The sequence below is a fragment of the Triturus cristatus genome, chromosome 4_1 (assembly GCF_964204655.1).
Source record: "Triturus cristatus chromosome 4_1, aTriCri1.1, whole genome shotgun sequence".
In the NCBI taxonomy this organism is placed as follows: Eukaryota; Metazoa; Chordata; class Amphibia; order Caudata; family Salamandridae; genus Triturus; species Triturus cristatus.
Window position 1 is genome coordinate 266,942,837 of NC_140585.1, and position 22,453 is coordinate 266,965,289.

The 22,453-nt window shown below is 43.5% G+C and overlaps 1 protein-coding gene across 1 annotated transcript in view; it reads right to left on the reverse strand.

Annotated features, from left to right (window-relative positions):
- Positions 1-413: 413 nt before the first annotated feature.
- Positions 414-22,453, reverse strand: part of LOC146854242 (aldo-keto reductase family 1 member C3-like) — a 386,032-nt gene continuing 363,992 nt past the window's right edge. Inside the window, exon 10 of the mRNA XM_085652025.1 lies at positions 414-4,035. Coding sequence (XP_085508151.1) covers positions 3,996-4,035 — 40 coding nt within the window. The 3' untranslated portion in view covers positions 414-3,995. The remainder of the gene's footprint in view (positions 4,036-22,453) is intronic.

The window sequence follows — 22,453 nt, forward strand, 5'->3', positions numbered from 1 at the left end:
GTCTTTCCAGACTGGGAATCGGGGAAAAAATATTCCTAAAACTCATAGGGGCATTGAAGGAAAAAGTATTTCTACAGTGAAGACGCTTTCCCTATGGACAAACAAGAACAAATATTTTATTAGAGCTATGTACTCTAGTGTCACACTTCTCAGTAGTACCGAAATGCACACGTTACATTTTCACATGTAGATGTATTTACATATCTGAGTACTACTAGAAATACTTCAGATTCAGAGGAGTATTTGGGAAGTTTTTGTGAATTTAAAGAAAATGCCAGAAGTTTGCTTCAAATTGAAACGTAACCCCGTGAGGACGAATTGTGGGCTCGTCCCAGCTACATTAAACAACTTCCACATTCAAAGGCTTGTAGCTGCTCCAAATCACATGGCAAAAGAAATTATACCGACAAATATTTTTTGTTTAAAGAATATGATTTATTTTTATTCCATGAATATGGCAGCAAGACACAAGAGTATAATTGCAATCAAGAAAGAAAGTGTAACATATTGTAGGTTTCCTAGGTTGAAATATTTGTATGCGTAGGTCAGTTATTTAGAACAAACCACTTGAGAGCAAAGAGTTTGGAGAGGAAATTTTGAAGATCATGTATGGAGATATGAGAGGATGGGGTGGTAGCAGAATTTCTCAATCACCAAAGGAAAAGGGTTGATGTGTCCTTCATTGATTGACGAAAAACAAACTTCCACAGTGAAGTAAAGAGATGCTTTCTAGAAACTGATGATAGTCCGAAAACACATTGACCATTAAGGAGGTACACACAAGATACTTATGTTTGAGACTGTACATCTATCAACAAATCATAGTCAACATAGGCTATGGTTTTACTTGAAGCAATTTATGAACTTGGGCGACAGTTTCACATAATTCTGATTGAGAGTGGTTATCGTCTGCTCAAGAAAACCTCAACAGTCATGACATGATAAGTGAAACTTTCAAAGACAATCTAAGCTCTTAAACTGTTTTCTGTTTACTATGTATGCTCAAACCGACCAACACAAACAACTAACAAAGGTCTTCAGAGTACTCAGTTTTTCCAGATTCCTGCCCCATCATAAATATCTTATAGCATTCACCTTGGACCAGAAACACTGCTTCAAAGGGAAGTGCACAACATGTGTCTGTCAACCAGCCCACGAAACACCATTCCCACTTTCTCACCAAGACCACACAAACATTTTTACCATACTCATCCACAATAAATAAACATACCCACATGACACCATCTTCAACCTATGCCCATTAACACATACTCAGCAAACATGTCACCAGACATCATCACACATCACAACATAGTTGCTTTTTTCATCACAGGAACCTAATTTACACTCTCGTCCACATACATTCCTGACACTGTGTATGGTATCCAACACTCACTGCAACTGCAAACTGGAATGTCACTCACAGTCATACACATCTTAACGTGGCTCTGTACCTTCCTCTACATGACCAGACCTAAGACTTTTTAGCGCCTCTCCTGCAATGTTCCTCTTTCTGTCTGCAAAACAACCTTCTGTCATCTCATTTGCAGACCATCTGGAACCCACAAGGGCTTCATAGAAGAAATATCAGGCCTCATCACCTCTGCCTCCATCCAAAACTCTTACCCGACCTTACTCGGAGACTTCAGTATGCCTGGCGACTCCAGCACCAAAACCACAAAGAAAGCCCTTGACTATCTGCTCAACACCCTAAAATAAAACACCACATAATCAACACTGCTCACTCCAAAGGTAGCACACAGGACCTCTTCCTCTATGCATTCTCCAACATTCACTGCCAGCCCCCATACTCCTGGACTGGACTTATCACTTCACTCTCTTCTTCACTATCACACATTCCACTATCTGGACGGCAGCAGCAAAAGGAGAAAGGTACCTTCTACCCCTTCAGATTTATCCATCTCCGCCAAGAGGACCCAACTAACCTACCCAGGCACTTCCAGCCCAAAACAGACATTCTCTTCTCAACATCTACAACACCACTCTGAAGAATCATGTAGAACACTGTTCTTTTCTTGAAAATTGTACCTCTAAGCCTAAGCAGTTGCACCCTGGTACAACAACAACCTACCTAAAACAAGCATGCCATATGAAGACAAGAGAAGACATGAAGATTAAGATGCTAAATGAACCTTATCCTTCTGAAAGTACTCTGCTCAATTCATTGCTCCATCATCACCAAAGCTAAAGACACCTACTAAAAGACCACCATCAAAGGATCAACCAACAAAACTAAAGCTCTTGTTAAGGCCATCAAACTGTGTGCCAACCTCATCCAAGGACCCCCTATCACATCATCAATACTATCAACCGCTTTTTCATAATCATCATCCCCACATGATGTATAACCATCCAACACACCTCTGACCAGTCATCCTCCAACACTATCTCCCACAGAGACCATTACAACATTGTGATCTCACTCAAGTCAGTCAAGATGACATGCTTCCCCATCATAAAGTCTCTGCAAGAAGAAGCCTTCATACCGCTTCTCCACATTATCAACAGCTCACTAACAGTGTACCTTCTCAGGGTATTTGAAAACTGGACAAGTCCATTCCCAGCTGAAATAGCCAACAATAGAACACATCTATCCTGGCAACTTCCATCCAAGAATCCACCTCTCATTTGTTGGACTATTTATCAACGAACCATTGACACCTATCTACAAGAGCACAGAAGAAAGAATAACCTACTTCAAGACTATTAACAAATGCCCTTGCCTCTTGATCCTGCTCACCCACTCCACAGGTTTGGATGCTATCAACCATCTAGCACTGATCACACCCTGAAAACTCTCACAGGCTGCACTGACACAATTCTACAATAGTGCACACCCATCCTCACCAAATGACAGAAACTCACTCAGATAGGAACATATCAGATTCCGGTTTATCCGCGTCACTTGCAGAGTCCTTCTTGGCACCATCCTGTCGCCCACCATTTTCAACCTTTTTATGGAACCTTTGGGTACTATTGTTGCAGTAGTAACATCAAGATCCACCAGTATGCAGATGACAAACAACTTCATCTCAAAATTTCCTCAACCAATGACATACAGAGACTCAAAATGCATTCAAACCTAGATGTAAAAAAAGTGCCTGATGTGAAACCCCACAAAGATCAAAGTCCTCCTGTTTACCAACAATGTCAGGCATTCTCTACTTCGGTCATGGTCCTACGACTTAAACCTAATGGGCTGACATAACAAGCCAAATCCCTCAGATTAACCCGTGACTCGAACCTCTCACTTAAAGAACATATTGCCAAGAAGACTAAGACTGCTTGGTTCTATTTCACTCTCTTGAAATAAAGTGAAACGTTTTCTTCCAGTAGACTTCAGTACAACAGCCCTAGTCCTCTCTCATCTAGATGGAACCAGCCACCTACTCAACAGCATCCCAGAGCCCTCCCTACCTCAGCTGCAAGACATCCTTCATGCAGAAAGATAGCTCATAATGGGACTGAGGAAATCCCACAACATATTCCTTGCGCTAAAGGAGCTATGCTGGCTCCCCCTGCAAGTCTTAATTATCTTCAAAATCAGCTGTCCATTTACAAGACTCTCTAAACAAAGACCCCTGTTTACCTAGCTAGCAAAAACAATATCTTGAGATCAGCACCAGGTCAGGAGCTCCAACATTACAAGTTTAGGGACTAAACACTGCATCAAGGAGAAAACACGAAACACCCCATGTATCCCCACTGGTGCTTGCCCCGTACAGTGCTCCATTGCTAGCCAGCTTGGTTTGCATTTTAGAAATCCAGAAACCTACATACCAATATTTACTACATGGAGCAGAGTCTGAATTTTACATTTATTGTTTATACATAACACCCCTTTACTTTCTGAATCGGCTGCCCTGTATGCTTTGTACATCTATTCCATACATTTTGATTTCAAAATTATTTTGCAGAAATGCCATCTTTTTCCAGGCCATGCAGCATTTGCCACATTCATCACCATTCCCCTGCTATTCATCATGAAAGGGATATTCTGGATGCTGCTTGAACCTGAAAATCAGAACAGAAGACAAAGCATCACTATACAATGCATTGGAAATTCTGATCAGAACAGCAGATCTCAAGATTTCGGGCAAACTCTAATATCCACGGATGACCAAAAAGTTCTAATTAAGATTCATTTCTTCTACCAATGATACAATATAGCAAAGTAACTGGTCATCAAAATGTTTGTCATGTTAGAGCAAGTGGGACCTTTTGGAGTTTAAACATTTGTGAACATTTCTTGGACCACCATTTAAGTTTGGGACAGATGTACAAGTCTGTGGGCCTTAAGGTTTGACACTCTTTCATGACATAAAATTGGAAGTCAGCAGGCATTTTGCATATTATTTAACAGTTCTTACCAGGTTCTAGGTAACATAATCTATAGTACATTTAGCCTATGAAACAACAGATCACATTAAAATGATTTAATCGATTGAAACTTTGACTTGTGTTTGACTATCTTATTTAAAGTGTGCAATCTTTCACATCATTTCAAGGTTCTCCGTCTATGAGTACAGTTTACATAGTGCCCACCCAGGTTCTAAATCTTATACATTCTTAGCCAACATGATTAGAACAATGGGCCAGATATAGCAACATTAGGAATTGCGATTTCCAAATTATTACAATTCATAATGCATTAATGTTTAATTTTATAAATCTATTTACTTCATGAATATTAATGAGGTAGGTTGTAATGTGTGATCCACTAGGAATGGCAGTTATCACAGAGATGATGGCCTGCTGGAGAGAAGCCCCGGTGAGTAGGGCTTGCAAGGCACACTGTTGGTGCCAGTTTTCACAGCTGCACCACCAGATTGCGGGCAGCTTCAACGGCGGGGGCATTTGGTGTCTACAGAAAGACACGTGTGAGTTGCACCCTCGCCCCCATTCTAGTACAGGCCTGTTGGGGCCAATACTCTGCTGCATTGGCAGCCAGATGGCCAGTTGGAAGGCCTCCCGCTAGGAGAGCCCTGACTCTTTGGGACAAAGAGCATTGCGTGGAAACCCAAGGCGGGCCCCCTGATGGTCGCCCCCTATGTTTAGGTGAGGCCTGAGGTGATATGGTGTAAGGATCACCTAGGGTGCAGTTTGATCCCTAAGATGGGTCTGCTATGTGTATGGAATATGCACTGCGCTACGGCTGATGATGTTTTACATAATATGCTTCTCTCAGTAAGGCCATGATGTAAGCCTTATGTGTATATGCTAAGTGCCTCTTGCCAGTAGTTACTGGTTGTTTTATTGTTTCACTACCTGTGAGTTCTAATGGTTATGACAGTGGCCCGATTGGCCCTGTAATGTATATAATCCCCTGTAAAGTCATCCCTAGTGCCAGGGGGCACAGTGTATATATGTGATTACGTTCTAATGTGTTTTACGAGTAATACAAAGGCTATTTTTATATAACTTTGTGTGGAGTTTCTTTGTTATGATGTGCCTAGTGTATCGCTGCTGTGTGTGTGTGTGTTGCGCAAATGCTTTACATATTGCCACTGGGATAAGCCTGACTGCTCTGCCAAGCTACCAAGGGGGTGCATGGGTTATCTTCGGTGTGTAACTCCCTTGCCCTGACTAGAGTGATGGTTTCTGCCTGGCTTAGGCCCTTGCCCTAGCCAACCGGAAACCTAATTTCTAACATTGGTTGGCAGTTGTGAGGATAGGACTTGCATTTGCACAGTACCACAGTGACGCATGGTTGCACTACAAACTCTGCATTTAGACAAAATCAAGTGTTTGGGGATTTCTCTTGATTTTTTTAAAATTTCTCCTCAAAAGTGTAATTTTCGAATTGTGTACTCCTGTTTAAGCTCTTACACCTATGTCTCCCGTGTTGCACTTGTGTCGTAGTGCCTTGCCAAAATGGAATCTGCCTTTCTGTATCGTGATCTGTTCAAATACTGTAGGGTGAAGTTAAAGGAGTTCTGCGAGGAGAAAGACATAGCAGTGAGTGGGTCAGAATCCAGCTAAGCCTTCAGAAAGTCCTGCTCCAATGGCAAGAGGATGAATGGAGACGTGAGTACTATGAGGGGAAGGGTTCCCAGTCTGCACACCAAGAGGGTGGTGGGTCTGAGGGTGGTCCTGAAGAGTCTGCACAGGAGGGAGAAAATGACAGGGCAGGGACGCCCGTAGATAGTGAGGACCCTGTAGAGAGGGAGTCCCTTGCTGGATCCAGTGCCCCATCCCTTTCCCTGTCCCCAGAGGAGTGGGTGGATAAGAGGGAAGAAAGGGAGCATCAGCTAGCTTTGGAGAGGCTCAGATTAGAGCATGCCAAGGAGATAGCGCAGCTGGGTGAGGAGTAGAGAAAGGCCTTGTTGGCTCAGGAGTTGAGTCTCAAGGAGCTGGTCCTTGAAGAGGGAAAGGTTGAGGTTGAGAGAGCATTAGTTCAGGAGAGGATGGCGGAGGCAGAGAGGGCCTTCACCAGGGAAAGACTAAATCTTAAGGATATGTCCCCTGAGTGTATTTTTAGTGGTCTGGATTCACCAGTGAGGGTGGGGTCGAGTGATGGCAGCAAAAGTGATTCCAGTGTAGGAAGTCCCACTCCCAGATCCCAGAGCATGGTACCTAGTTCCCAGGAAGAGGGTGTCACACCTGAACGGTATAGGTTGAGGTTCAGGGGCAGTAGGAAACTGTCTCACCAGTCTTGGGGGGAGTTTGTGGATGAGTGTTGTGATGCACTTCAAGGTTGGGTGATGGGTAACACAGCAAGCAATTTTGAAGGGCTGTTCAATCTGCTGCTGGCTCCTGGGGGTCCCTATGTGCTGGCCTGCCTGTGCCTAGCTCTACCCTAAGGAACTTGGGAATTAGGGCCTCGTTAGTGCTTCATTTTCATAGCCCCTTTGAGCCAGAGGAGATGGCTCGGACGTTGAACCTGGTGCGCTCCGCCGCGCCGTGGCAGAGGAGCCACAGGCCAGGAAGTCAGGCAGTTGTTGCCTGGTTGGGGGCGGGGCTCTTGTGGTGACGAGGAGAGCCCCACATGTTCCCAGAAGCTCGGGGAGGAGGGCTTCAACTTTGCTCGTGTGAGTGCGTGGTGGGCACTCTGTGCCACATTTTCCCGAGCCCGAGAGGAGGGTTCCAGCTCAGCCAACCAGAAATCCCATTTCTAACTGATCACTTTGGCCAACATTATCCATGTATCCGACATCATCATTCTCTCCTATGCCAATGACACCCAACTCATACTCTCCCTGTCAGACAAGACCACAACACAAGAAACAAGTTCAATGCCTGCATGACCGATGTCTCCAACTGGATGAAAGTCAACTGTCTCAAGCTCAACACCTACAAGACAGATGTAGTGATGTTCAAAATGAACACCTCACCATGGGACTCCAAATGGTGGCCAGCCAAACTCAGGCCCACACCCATGCCCTGCACCCATGCTAAGAACCTCAGAATAATCCTTGAAAGCAAACTTGACTTGACTGCACAAGTCACTGCATCCTGTTCTACACCCTTAAGATGCTGAGGAAGATCCTCAAAAATCTCCTGAGCAACACTATAAAAACTGTCACTCAAGCCCTAGTCACCAGCATGTTGTACTATGGGAACACCCTCTACCTGGGAACCACAAGCAGCTCACAAGGAGACTACAAACCATTCAGAACTCGGCAGCCAGACTTAACCACAACCTCCCACACAGAACTCACATCACACCACACCTCTGGGAGCTCCCCTGGCTCCTGATACACAAACGTGCTAATTTCAAACTCCCCACACACATTGAAGGCACTACACAACTTAGGTCCCACCTACCTGAAAAGCTGCATCAGCTTCCACCAACCAACCAGACACCTCAGCGCAGTAGAACTCGTACTCACACATATCCCATGCACATTAAGAACCAAATGAGGAAGACAGGCATTCAATTACATCGCACCTAAAGCAGTGAACAAACCTCTACTTCACATCAGAGCCTCCTCTTCTCTTCTTGAATTCTGCAAGAAAGTCAAAGACCTGACTTTCAATTAACAACCTACCATATGCAGGGCTAGGCTCACACATCTGACCAGCACCAAGATACCCTCACGGGAGATAGTGCGTTTTACAAATACACATAACATACTTGTCCCACTAAAGAGAGTGGCAGCACAATATGTTTACTCTAGGCAAATAGAAATGGTGAAAGGAATGGTAGTAAGCAAAAAGACATGCTTTTAATCCACTGTCAAGTTACAGTAAATTCGTGACACCACCTGATACAAAAAAAAAGTGAATTTATGGCCTCACCTTTCTGCTTCCAATAAAAATGACAATAAATATGACAAACTTTGAATGTTAATGTATTGGGTGCCAGAATATGACTGTCAAGTTGCAACTTAAAACCTTGTCAGCCAAGCTGCCACAATGCGTGCAAAAATATTGTGGAGCCAATATATTTGGGACTAAAATATTGAGAACCAAAATATCCTGAAGGCAAGTGTGCATATAGATAAGTATATATTCTTAACAACATATGATTAAATATCGCGAACCAAAATCCCCTAAAAGTAAGGACGCATATAGATAAGTATGTATTCTTAACACCATATGTGTACCTTGAATGTAAATATAAGTTACACACTTGTGGGGTCAAGTATGATAAACCGATGCTTAACTAGATATACTTACTTTTATGATCTTTTTGGTTGTTGGTTTTTCCATGATATTTATACATCGATGTTCCAGTGGCATACAGTGTGGCTCCATTCCAACACGAAGATAGAACTTAAGGGATAGTAGTCTCCTGATGGCCCCAAGTGTCTTGTGTAGCACATCGGGTGGAAGGAGCCCGACTGCTGAAAAGCCTTCCCGAGGAAGTCAGGTGGCCATATATCTGATGCTTGGTAGCACTGTAAGTAGCTTGCAGTTAAGTCCACCACTATGCTGCTATCTGTTACTAATCAACCAGGTTTAGTAGGGGCTCTGTGTGTCATATCCTCTGCATCATGTCAAATAATAAAATACCCTCTCCCATACATTAAAAGGATAGTGCAAGTCCCCTGGTAGGGTTCACTGACACAACATCGATGTAAAAAATATTGACAAAAAAATATAGACTACTATACTTAAACAGGTAAGTACAAAAATATCAAATCATGGATGTAAATATATGGATGTAAAAAATATCGATTTAAATATATATATATAATATAAAATAATATATATTAAATATATTACATATTATTAATTTTAACAAAATTAATTACATTTAATATACCTTTTACTAAATATTACAAAAAAAGTAATAAAAAAACCACACAAACATAATAATTTATACATATATGTTTACTTTAAAATAATCTTTAATTTATTTTAAAACTTTAAAATGATATAAAAAATATATATATATTTATACATATTATATATATATATATATATATATCTAAATAATTTAGAATATAAAAAAACATTCTAGAATAAATTACAACATTAAATGAATGAAAAAATATTTAAACATAAATTGCCGAATACAATCAGTGCAACAGTAGGAAAAATGTTGGATAGGAAAATAATTACATTTGCTATTCCAACTCCAGTGGGTGCAACAGTAGGAAAAGTGTTGGAGTGGAGGGGTAAAAATTACTATTCCCACTCCAGTGAGTGCAACAGTAGGGAAATTGTTGGATAGCGGAGGGGTGAAAATTACTATTCCCACTCCAGTGAGTGCCACAGTAGGAAAAGTGTTGGATTGCAGAGGAGTAACAATTAATATTCTCTCTCCAAAAATAAAAACAAACATTTTAACAACAATAAAAATGTTTAAAAAAACAAATAAATAAAAAATTGAAATGTGTTAAAAAATTGAAATGCAAATATATTTAATATTGAATTAAATCAAACATATTATAATGTTAAATACATATAACAAATACCTACAAATATTATATTGAATAAAATAAAAAATAATTTCCAAACAAATAAATATGTTTACTTAAACATTATTTAGAAACAAAAACATTAATTATTGCATAAATGAACTTTCTTTATTTCCTACCATATAACACCACACAATTCACAACCCACATCCAAATTCTACCTCCCTTAAAATTGTGATGGCCTTAAAATCAGGCACGCCCACAGATCCCTGTGCGGCCAGACTTTTGGCTTCCGCCGCGGAGTGTGTTAATCCGGAGGGCAATCAGATCATTAATATGTGATTGCGGGAGGCCTGCTTGCCAACATCTTGGAAGCAAGCTAAAATTCTTCCCCTTCTTAAGAAACCATCTTTGGACCCTTTTTCCCCTGGAAATTATCGTCCTATTTCATTGCTTCCTAGCCTGGCCAAGGTTTGTGAAAAGGTGGTCACCAATCAGCTTACGGAATATGTGGAGGCCTCTGGCCTGCTCCATCCGGCACAATCAGGGTTTCGGGCGGCTTTTAGTACTGAGTCTGCCTTACTGGAGGTGTCTGAGGTGATTAGAGAGTGCCTTGATGCCGGTGGGAGGGCAGCGCTGGTTATGCTGGACCTCTCGGCGGCCTTCGATACGGTGCCTCATGCCTTGCTTCTCAATCGCCTCCGAGAGATTGGAATTTCTAGGTCTGTGTGGGGCTGGTTCCTTCCTCTTCTGCCCAAGGCTGCGAAGGAGACTGTGGTTTGTGCACTAATCCTTTCGCGCCTTGATTATGCCAATGCATTGTATACTGGAATTCCGGGTTATCTGTTGGATAAATTACAGGTGATTCAAAATGCTGCAGCTCGTCTTCTGCTGGGCCTTTCAAGCAGATGTAGTATGTGTTTACACTTGCAATCGTTGCATTGGCTTCCTGTCAGGGCCCGTATAAAATTTAAAATCTTATCCATCGCTCAAAAAGCCCTGTATGGGTTGGGTCCTATTTATTTACAGAACAGGTTGGCTTTCTACACCCCGGTAAGACAGCTGCGTTTGTCTTCTCAACTTCTGGCAGAGACTCCCCGATTTAAGCGCCTAAGACTGGGCGGCTGTTCTTTTTCCCGGCTGGTGGCGCAGGATTGGAATGCTCTGCCATTGACTTTGAGGGGTATCAAAGACCCTGCGATTTTTAAAAAGCATCTGAAAACCCTCCTATTCTAGTCTCCTTATCTGTGGCTGTGTTGATCCTTGTCTGGCTCGCGCCAGGACACTCTCTGGAGTATCTGTGCGCGCTACAAGTGTATATAACATAACATAACAAATTTTTTTTAAAAGTACTTCCTCAACTAACATAATTAATTACCAATTAAATAAATATTATTAATTAAAAAACAAAAGAAAATGCATAAAAATTATTTAACTTCCCACACTTTACCCATATAATCCCCACATCCCACAGCTCAAATTAAACTGTTAACAAAATATGAATTACATAATTAAAACTTATTAAAAAACTAATAGTATTTAACAACTAATAAAGTAAGTATAATTAATTTACTCCCCACACTGTACCCCTATAACAATAAATCCCACACACACAAAATATAAACAAATACCCAATTAAATATAAATTAATTAATTAATATTAATGATCAACTAATTTTTAATTAATTAAACAAAAATTACTTCCCACCCTTTACCCTATAAACTCCACAAACCACACTTAAAATAATGACACAATTTCAGTAATTAATTTTCAATCAATTAATTATTATAAATTAACAACTGATTATCAATTAATCAAAAATAAATCACTTGCCACCCTTTACCCCTATAAACCCCACAACCCACACCTAAACAAAATACACAATTACCATAATTATTATCAATTAATTAATTAATATTCATTAACAACCAATTAATTACAAATCAATTACTTCCCACAATTAACGCTATAAAATCTAAATTAAATAAATAAAAAATTGTCATTCAATTATTATAATTAAATAATTTTCCACCTTATTACCCTATAAACCCACAACCCGCTACGGAACAAAAAAATGCAAAGTTTAATTAAAATCAATTTCATAACTACTAAAAATGTAATACATATATTAAAAAACATAAACAATACTTATACAAAAAACATACGTCACATACATTTAAAATATAAACTAAAATACATAACACTAATTAAAAAATCGATATTTTATCATCTATATTTTTGCAAACAATGTTAGTGACCTCTATATTTTTATAAACAATACTTTTTACCTAATAAGTAATAATTCCAACTCGATATTTCTCTAAGTTGACATTTCCAGCTCGATATTCTGTCCCAGCACCCTTCTCTATAGAGGTCAGCACCTCTGTGGACCACAGGCGCACCCAGTATGTCAGTAGTTTTAAATGGACAACTTGGTCCATTCCTTGTAAAGAGAGGTTGATGCGAAGGGTGATGATATGGGGGAGGTTAAACAATGACCTATTTAATTTGTTTCCAATGAGGGTGAGTACGGACATCTCAAACCATCCACAAAGCTCTGGCCCGTACGTGTCACCCACTATAGCAGTGGCCCTGTATACTTCCAGGTCAGGGGAGACAGCGCCATTAGAAGTGGCGTTGTGCTTCCTAGTTATAGTGAATGCCCTTTGGTGAAGGGCTGACCTACTTTTCTCAATCTGGGAGTCTCAGGACTAGTTATTGGTAAGTCTGACACCCAAATATTCAAAGCATTTGACTTGCTCCAGAGGCATCCCATCCAGTCTCATCCTACCTCTAAATGACCAGCGTGGGTTCAGTGCCATGAATTTAGATTTAGAGAGGTTCACCTCTAAGCCTCTTACCGAGCAAAATTTAGAGAAGCTATTCAGGAGTGCTTTGATACCCGATGGCGTTCCAGAGATAAGGATCGTAATATTCAGCATTTTAGAAAAGCCCTTCAAACATGGCTTTTAATCAATAAGCTGTTTCTGTTCTTCACTGCTTTTCTTTATCAGCTGTAACCTTACCTCTATAACTGTCCTTCCCATCAAGGCAGCACCAACACACCCTCTGGTATATGAGCGCTTTACAAACTAAATAAAATAACATAACATTGTCAGCAAACATGAGATTGGTATGTAGGTGTCTGTGGATTTAGGGGCATCCTGTCTGCATTGTCTACTGCTCCATTTATATATAGGCTAAAGAATGTGGGAGTTAGTATGTATCCTTGTCTGACCCAGTGATTAATTGGAATTCTATAAGTAAGGTCCTCACCAAAGTTCCACCTAACCTGTGCATATGTGTCTGTATGTAACAGCCGTAACATTCTCAAAAGGTCAGTAGGAATACCATAGGTGTCAAGAACCTTCCAAAGGTTGACCCTTGGTACCAAGTCGAATGCCGCCCTTAAATCAATAAAGGCATCATAAAAATGATCCCGTCTGATGATAACATACTTCCTGCACGTCAATCCAAAGTTTCAATGGTACTGAACGTGGGTCTAAGACCCGCTTGGCAGTCAGAGAGTATTTTATCATACAGCATACATGATTGTAGTTTTGCTAACACCTGCCTGCAGAAGAGTTGTTTCAATGCTGTGGGTGAGTGGTCTATAATTGGCAGCTCATCCCAATTCCCATTTTTGTATATTGGAACTATGATAGCTCCTTTCCAGGAGGAGGGAGTCTCTTCTCTGATCAGAATAGCATTTCCCAAGGCATTCAGCTAGGGTAGTAGGAAGAGAATTGACAGGTTGCTTTTACTTGCTAACCCTAATTGATGTCCAGGCTCAGTTTACAAATGTTTTTCAAGGTGGCACATGGCTGTTTCCCTCCCATCAGCCGACTACCTATGGGATACTGGCTTTACAAGTGTCTGCTTGCCAAATGTGGCTACCTGGACATTTGTCACCTAACATGTTGAATAATAAATCTGTCATTAATACTAGACTTTACACCTCGAACCAATAAACACAAGCCCAGTTCTAACATCCCAAGTTTTATTCATGCAATAGTTTCCAATAATAGTCACTGAGGACCCGATACACTACAGATTTTCAGGATGTCTAATAAGATACAATGCGAAACAACGAAGTCAGTGTAATGTAAACAAGGCACTTTACATCAAAAGGGCATGGGTCTACAAGCTCGGAACAAACCAATATGTTGTTGTGAGGAACGCAGACCTATGAAGATAATACAAGTTATGTATAAAGCCCTCACTCACCAACCTGGTTGGTGACATGCTTCCTCATCGGGCTCCACTGGGTATGGCCGAATGCCATCCCAGTGTGCTGCAAAGCCAGGTTACTGCGGAGCGGGGTTCATGTGAAGTGACACTGAATTTAAAATTTCCAATTGAGTCAAAAAAGTAAATTTAATAATTTCGCTAATTGGAAATATTAAAAAGGAGTGAAGGTCAAAAAATAGAAGACCTGTTTCACTCCATGGCGGTCAACATGTTTCTGCCTAAATGAATGTTCAACAGGCTTTCGTCAGGACCAGAGTGGGGGTGCAAAGTCCCGGTGGTATGAACGTGCTAAGGTTCACCCTACCGTGGGCTATTGTGTGAAAAATCTGTATTTACAGTGAAAAATCCGCCAAGTAATATCGTGGTGGAGAGAAACGAGTTTATTCTGGAGTTAAAAGGACACACAAACAAAAGACAAAACATGAAAGAGTTGTAAATGTTGATGGTCAACTCGTAGTCAGGCGCTGTAGAATCAACCTGAAAACATGGTGCTCATATGAAGAAGTGCCATTAACATATACCTCAGGTGCAGTAATAGTGAAAACAGTGCACCTAAGACTAACCGAATATCGGTGTCAGGCAAGTAGATTGCGACTTATCCTGAATAGCGTGTCTACAAATGTATATCGGAACACACGTGGACTTTAAACTCTGTGTGAGAATCTCGAGTCAAATATGGGCTGAGGCACGACAGCGCGTGTCCTTGTGTAAGTCATCGTAGACTTATAATGCAAAAAGAATGGAAAATCAATCTTACTAAGAGGCATATCCATTTGAAGCCTCAGTGATCCCGGGGGGGGGGGGTGGGGGGGGGGGGAATGGGTACAATATGGCACACCCTGTAAAGGAAAAAGAAAAGAGGAGAAGATCTCCAGCGGCTGAGCTCTGGGAGCGCTTACCGTAAGAAACGGGAGCGAAGGGGGGTAGGGGGGTGACATTTGTTTACTCACGCCCTCGCTGCTCGGCACCCGTTAGGAACCTAGAGCGCCTCTTGCCACCGGGTCCAGGATGTGAGGATCCATGGCTCTAGGCACGTATAAGAGAAATTGTCCCGTGAGGCAGGGGGGCAGTGAAAAAGAAAGGAGCACGGGGATAGGTCAGAATCTCCCGTGCTCTGCTTTGATTGGTTAGAATGGCGGGTGTACAGCCAATAACGTAATGGGTAAGGGGAAGTCGTCCAAAGGTAATGAGCGACGTTTTTTAAAAAAAAAAAAAAGAAAGGGGAAGAAAACTTAATTGAGCGTGGGAAAAAGACTCAGGGCTTGCAGCGGTCACTAGGACAGAGGACCTACAAAGAGGGGGAACAAAAACAGAGAGGCCATAAATGGTAGTACAAACGTTGTGCACTGGATTACAAATAAGGGGCCAGCAGCAGAGTAAAGAGAACGACTGACTGTCTAACGTCAAAGGTTTTTTTTTTAATGTACAGGTAAAAAGGACTTCCATAAGTGGGGTTGGGCACATATGGTATATCAGGCACACAGGTATATGGGATGTATACAGGAATGGACACACAATGGAACCAGTCCATGTATACAATATAGAGTCAGAATTGACTCAGGGAAAATCAGAGAAATCACGAATGGTAGATACTCTGTATGTCTGAAACACTAATAGCAGGGACCTATAGTATGGTGGTCCAGGGTATATTATCATTCAGGCCACGGAGGTTGGTTCCCAAACGATAAACCCATCTTTGTTCCTTTTCAAAAAGGATTTTTGGAATGTTTTTGCGTGCTGTGATCTCCTCAATGACAGTCCATTTTAAGTCATTGGTGGTATGATTGACAGACAGGAAATGCTCACTCAGTTTGGTAGTGACGCGCTTGCACCTAATATTACTCCGATGTTCACATATTCGGAGTTTGACTTTCCTAGTGGTCATCCCTACGTATCGTAGACCACACGGGCAAGTGATTAGGTAGATGACATTAGGCGTGTTGCAGTTGGTGTGTCCTCTTTGGGTCCAGATCCTACCTGGTTTGAGATTCAGAGTGTTTGTATGTGAGGTCAGATGACATATGCTACAATCGGAGCAAGGGAAATGCCCAGTGATCTTTGGTAGGCCCCAAACTTCTGTGATAGACCTTTGGATTGTGTCAGGTTGTGTGGTGGGGCGTGTCTGTACCAGACTGTTGCGCAGGATCTGAGCTCGTTTAAAGGAGAACAATGGTTTCTCCCATTTGCGATTATTGCTATTGATAATACACCAATGTTTAGTGATGGCTTTTTTCATTTTATTGGAAAGGGTGCTGTAAGTGGTGACACATGTAAGTGGTATTGGCGTAGCCTCTTTCACATAGTCCACCAAAAGGAGTTCCCTGGGTTGGTTTCTTGCCCGTTTGTAGCTTCTATATAGGAGAGGGAGGGGATACCCTCTAGCTGTCAGTTTGGAAGTCAAATCATTGGATTGGTTTTTGAAATCACCCAGAGAGGTGCAATTCCGCCGGAGAAATTGCCCATAAGGTAAATTCTCCCTCAGTGTACGAGGATGGAAGCTCGTAAACTCAAGAAGGTTATTTCTGGAGGTGGGTTTGTAGTATGTCTTGGTGTGAAGTGCACCTTGTTTCTTTGTAATTACAACATCAAGGAATACTACTTCAGAACGGTCGTAAGAATGGGTGAATCTCAAATTGGGATCCAAGGTGTTAACCCAACTGAAAAAAGTATGGAGGGCGTTGGTATCGCCTTGCCAAATTAGAAGCACATCATCTATGTATCGTCTCCATAAGCCTATGGAGGATAGATGTGGATTAGTATCAGGGAGGATGAATTTTTGTTCGAAATCGTATACATACAATCCTGCCACACTAGGAGCGAAGGTACTCCCCATGGAAGTACCTGTGGATTGTAGATATAGATGTCCCTGATATTCGAAAAAGTTCTTTTTCAAGGCCAGGGTAGCACATTGGATAATGAAATCCTTAGTGGTTCTGTATTCCCATGGGTGGGAGTTAAGGGATTTCCCTAGGACCCTGATAGTCTCATCCTGGGGGATGCTCGTATAAAGGCTTTCGATGTCCAACGTGACGAGAATGGTGTCCTCTGAGCATTTGATGTTGTTCAGTAGCTTCAGCAGGTCCTTTGTATCTTTAAGATATGTAGTTGATTGTTGGACCAGTGGCTTCAGGAAATGATCACAGAACCGTGATAGGGGTTCCAAAAGAGAGCCAATCCCCGAGACTATGGGTCGCCCAGGGGGAGGAAGTCTATCCTTATGGATCTTTGGGAGTGTATAAAAGTACGGGATGGTACCCTGGCTTTCAGTAAGGAATCGTGCTTCCGGCCTGGTGATAATGCCTTGTGTCAGTGCTTCTTCGACTACGCTCTTGATCTGGATTCTCAGATCATTAGAGGGATCGCTGGGAAGTGGCGTGTAATTCTTACGATCACTGAGAAGTCTGAGGCACTCCTGATCGTAGTCAACAGTATTCAGTAAAACCACTGCCCCACCCTTATCTGCTGGTTTTATGGTGAGCTTTGAATCTTGGCGCAAGGAGTTAATGGCTCTAAATTCATCGGCACTGAGATTTTTGAAATTGGAGGGGATGTCCACATTCTCTATCTCTGCAAAGACTGCGCGTTCAAAAGTTGTAATTTCCACTGGTATGGTATGTGGAGGAGGGGTGAATGTGGATTTTGGTCGTAGGGGTGTGTCACCTTCATCAGATTCTGCTTGCTCAGAAGTACGTTCTTCAAAAAAAGCCTTGAGTTTTAACTTTCTGAAAAATGCAGAGAGTTCACAGTGAAGGCGGAATTTATCCGGACGCGCTGATGGGACAAAGCCCAATCCCTTTTCTAGTATTGCCGTCTCATGGGTAGTTAATGTCTTATTTGATAGATTGACTATCAAGCTGTCGACGTGCTTGGACCTGCGATCATTTGGTCCTGTTGTTGTTTGCTCCGAGTGTGGTTTCCCACTGGGTCGTCTTGTATCCAGTGGACCCTTTGGTTGGGCCCTCTCCGCCGACCTTTGCCCCTTTGGCCTCTCTCTAAAAAAGAGTTCTGTGTGAAATGGTTAGGTGGGTACATTGGGGCCGCGTAGCCAGGGTTCCAGCCCATTTGTGGGTTGAATGGGTAGTGGAACAGCATCGGGTGTGTGCCCATACCACCCTGTTGTGGAGGGAAATTAAACCAAGATGGTTGATTGAAAGGGGGGCGTGTTCTTCCCCTTTGTTTCCCTCTCCTTGCCTGTCTGAAACTATTGTTGCTCGAGCCACTGCTGTTGGATGAGTCATCGTCTGTGCCATAGGTGTTAGTCTCAGCTCTGCGTGAAGCAACAAAAGCGGGGTCTGCGTAAGGATAGATTTTATTGAACTCAAACTTTTTGAGGTCTTTCTGAAATTGGTTCACCTTACTTTGTGTTAAATTTTCTTTGTATTCATTAATATCTTTGTTTAGTTCATCAAGCCGCTTCTTGAACCCCGTTAGGGTGGTTTTGAATTGTGTCTCTGTTTGGGTGATTTCTATCATGATTGCTTCTGAAAGTCGGACGGCTGTTTTTATGATCAAGACCAGCCAGTCTCGGGTGCAATGCCATGCAATCATGGCCCATTCTTTTCTGAAGGTGGCATCCTCCAGGAAGATACGGGGAGCATTGGTAACAAGTAGGCCCCTAGGGGCTGTGTTCGTCCTAAGATATTCAGTTAGGATCGTTCCGTGAAGTATCGTACGTATACGATTTTTCTTCAATTCTGAGAGTTGTTCCCATTCACTGGCATACGTGACCGCCTGTGATATAGTGGGGTCTGCAAATAATGAGGGACATGCTAGGATAGCATCGAACTCAGAGTCTGAGAAAGTGAGTCCGAGAGTGGCCATATTGTCAGTCACCGGGCTAATAAGAAAGACTTACATTGATTCTAAATGGAACTCATTTGAATGACAGGAGCTATACAGAAGGTCTGACAAGGATCTGGTCTCTTTAACCCACATCCTCTTTAAGCACATCTTTCATGACTAGTGGATGTAACATAAAGGGGCCGATTCTGATAGTCGGTCGGACAGCTGTCCGTAGCCTTACCGTGCGACCGACACGTACTCGGAGCCGGTCCGTCCTGTAGAGTAAGTACGATGCGCATAACTGCCAAAAACACGACCGACACGTAGGCTGTGAATCAAGCCCCATTCTCTGTCCGAACCGTAACTCCCAAAGAGGAACCGTGTCACCCGGAAGCAGTATCCATAGCAGTTTCTGGCATGACAAGTACGATGCGTACTTCCTACGCGCCGGATGGGTCGTCACGTACGGCACGTCACAGCATCCGGAAAACAAGCATATCAGCTACGATTCGCGCCACAAATCAATACACGGCTACGAGACGGACCAGCTTGCAGCGGGTACGAGACGGAGCAACAAGCAGCGTGTACGACACGAACACATCATGAATCCCATCACGCAGGTCATACCAGTACTCTACATCTATGACCGGCTAAGGGACCGACGCCGACGGCGCAGGCAGTAAGTCAGACACCTACCACATAAACAAACGACACGTACCCGCAAAATGGCACACACACACAGGGGATCCATATCCTGGCCATTAACAACAGCCCACCATAGGGGTTGCATGGCCAGCACCGCTAACACCCCCACCCATAGGGGGCCTGTTGCCCATCACTACTGCCACCCCCACCCATAGGGACTATGTTGCCCATCACCCCTGCCACCCCCACTCACAGGGTACCTGTTGTACATCACCCCTGCCACTCCCACTCATAGGGACTATGTTGCCCATCACCCCTGCCACCCCCACTCACAGGGGACCTGTTGCTCATCACCCCTGCCACCCCCACCCATAGGGACTATGTTGCCCATCACCCCTGCCACCCCCACTCACAGGGGATCTGTTGCTCATCACTACAGCCACCCCCACCCATAGGGACTATGTCGCCCATCACCTCTGCCACCCCCACTCACAGGGGACCTGTTGCCCATCACCCCTACCACCCCCACTCACAGGGGACCTGTTGCTCATCACCCCTGCCACCCCCACTCATTGGGACTATGTTGCCCATCACCCCTGCCACCCACACCCCTAGTGCTTATGTTGCCCATCACCCCTGCCACACCCACTCACAGGGCTTATGTTGCCCATCACCCCTGCCACCCCCACCCATAGTGACTATGTTGCCCATCACCCCTGCCACCCCCACTCACAGGGGACCTGTTGCACATCACCCCTGCCACTCCCACTCACAGGGGACCTGTTGCACATCACCCCTGCCAACCCACTCACAGGGGACCTGTTGCTCATCCCCCCTGCCACCCCCACCCATAGGGACTATGTTGCCCATCACCCCTGCCACCCCCACCCATAGGGACTATGTTGCCCATCACCCCTGCCAACCACACCCCTAGTGCTTATGTTGCCCATCACCCCTGCCACCCACACCCATAGGATGGGTGATGCGCAACACATCCAGCATACGCAAACATCAGGTATGTCTGCAAAATACATCCCCCATGACATCATGACAACAGTGTGTAGTCTGTGACAAATGCCCACAACAGTGATTATGGCTACGAGCATACAATGTAAGTAACAACACATGTGTGACCAACACATGAGTGTGACATACACAAGGCAAGCATCACCATAGCACTGTGGCAATGAAAAAAGAACACCCCCTCACTGTGCAAAAGTACAAAAGAACAAAAGTTAAGTGTGGGCTTCCAAACTGCAGCAGATGTTGAGCATTGTGGTGATGGGGTCTAAACCTCCCCTCATCACAGTGACCAAAAGGTAAGTGTCATCATGGTCAATTCTGCAAATAACAAACAGCATGTATGAACCTTGCTCCCAACATCATTAAACACTTCTGGGGTGAAGTAGTGTCTGTGTCCCATTCCCACAGAGATGTGGTGAGGCTAACAGTGCTGTGAAAACATATCACACTCTCGGTCAATGGCACCTAACAACCAGGATGAATGTGCACAATGATGTGATATGACTCACAGGGACAGCAGGGAAAATCACAGAAACGGCATCCAGACAATGGCCCACGACAGCAATACCAATGCACTGATGCAGATGCACAATCACAAACAGGCAACCTCACACTGCACATCTGACACAACATGTGTGTGTGTGTGTGTTTCTCAGTATCCCCAGGCAACTACACAACACATGAGGGGGGTTGAACCACAGTGACACAGATGTGGACACAGTGCCATATAAAAGTAAACCATCATTGGGACACCCTCAGTGGGCAATCACGCGTTGGGAGATGAGAGGAACCACAACAGACACATGTGACACAAGCTGGAATGAACACCAACTAACACAGCAAGAGACTGACACACAACACCCCTACCCCCAGGGTACAGACAGTTGGGTGACACAAGCATGCATGACACCTCCACTGTGATGACAAAGGCAGATGTCGTACAAACTGGGAAACCCAGACATGTGTCCTGTGCCACAAACATACATCACACATACACAAACACAAATCACTCAGCATGGCCCCTCATCCATGGACAAACGGGAGCTAGGGGACCATCCATGCAAACATTCACATCAGTCCACCATCAACACCACACACCTGAACTGCAACAATGTGTATCTGTGAAGTCCACATGGACAGGTGACATTGCACATACACCCATGACAAACACAGGAATGTTGCCAGAAACTAAGGTGCACACACACATCACACAAGGACTGTTTACAACCCTGGGGAATGACAGACACACTGCACAGTATGCGGTACATGGCCATGACCTCAAAGGTCATGTAACCTTCAGACTCCCTGCCACAGTCCCAGGACTATGCAGATGCCAAGGAGGAACACAAGGCACCCATGGTGACACCTGCCAGCATCGCTGCTGTGAACCCGACAAGTGGGAGCACTCACAAACACATACACAAATGTCTCAATCACTGAAAACTACCACCTAGGGACAACTACATGATATTGCGAACAAACAAGTGCCTTGAGGAACCCTGACTGTGTCCCATCTGTGTCTGACAACATCATCAACACTCAGAACTGACAAATCACAATGATGATACACCAATTAACAGTAGTGTGTCATGCACCCACACATCTGGTAGCCCATTGGAAAAGTAGTGGGATGAACCCAGTACCACTCAGCAAGCATCAACAACAGGAATATATCAAGGGAACCCTGTCTGTGGATGAACAGGGATGTGGACACACACACATGCACATACAACACACATCATGGGCCCAGGCCATGTCACTGGACAACACACTAACTTGAGGGGACACAACTCCTGTGAGAGCCCAGCTGTGCCAAACATATTCACCGCAAGTCCCACTCATGTCTGCATAACACTTGGTCAGTCAGCCATCAGTTACCACCCAATGAAGGCTCTGGTCACAACAGCCTGGGTATGGGAGT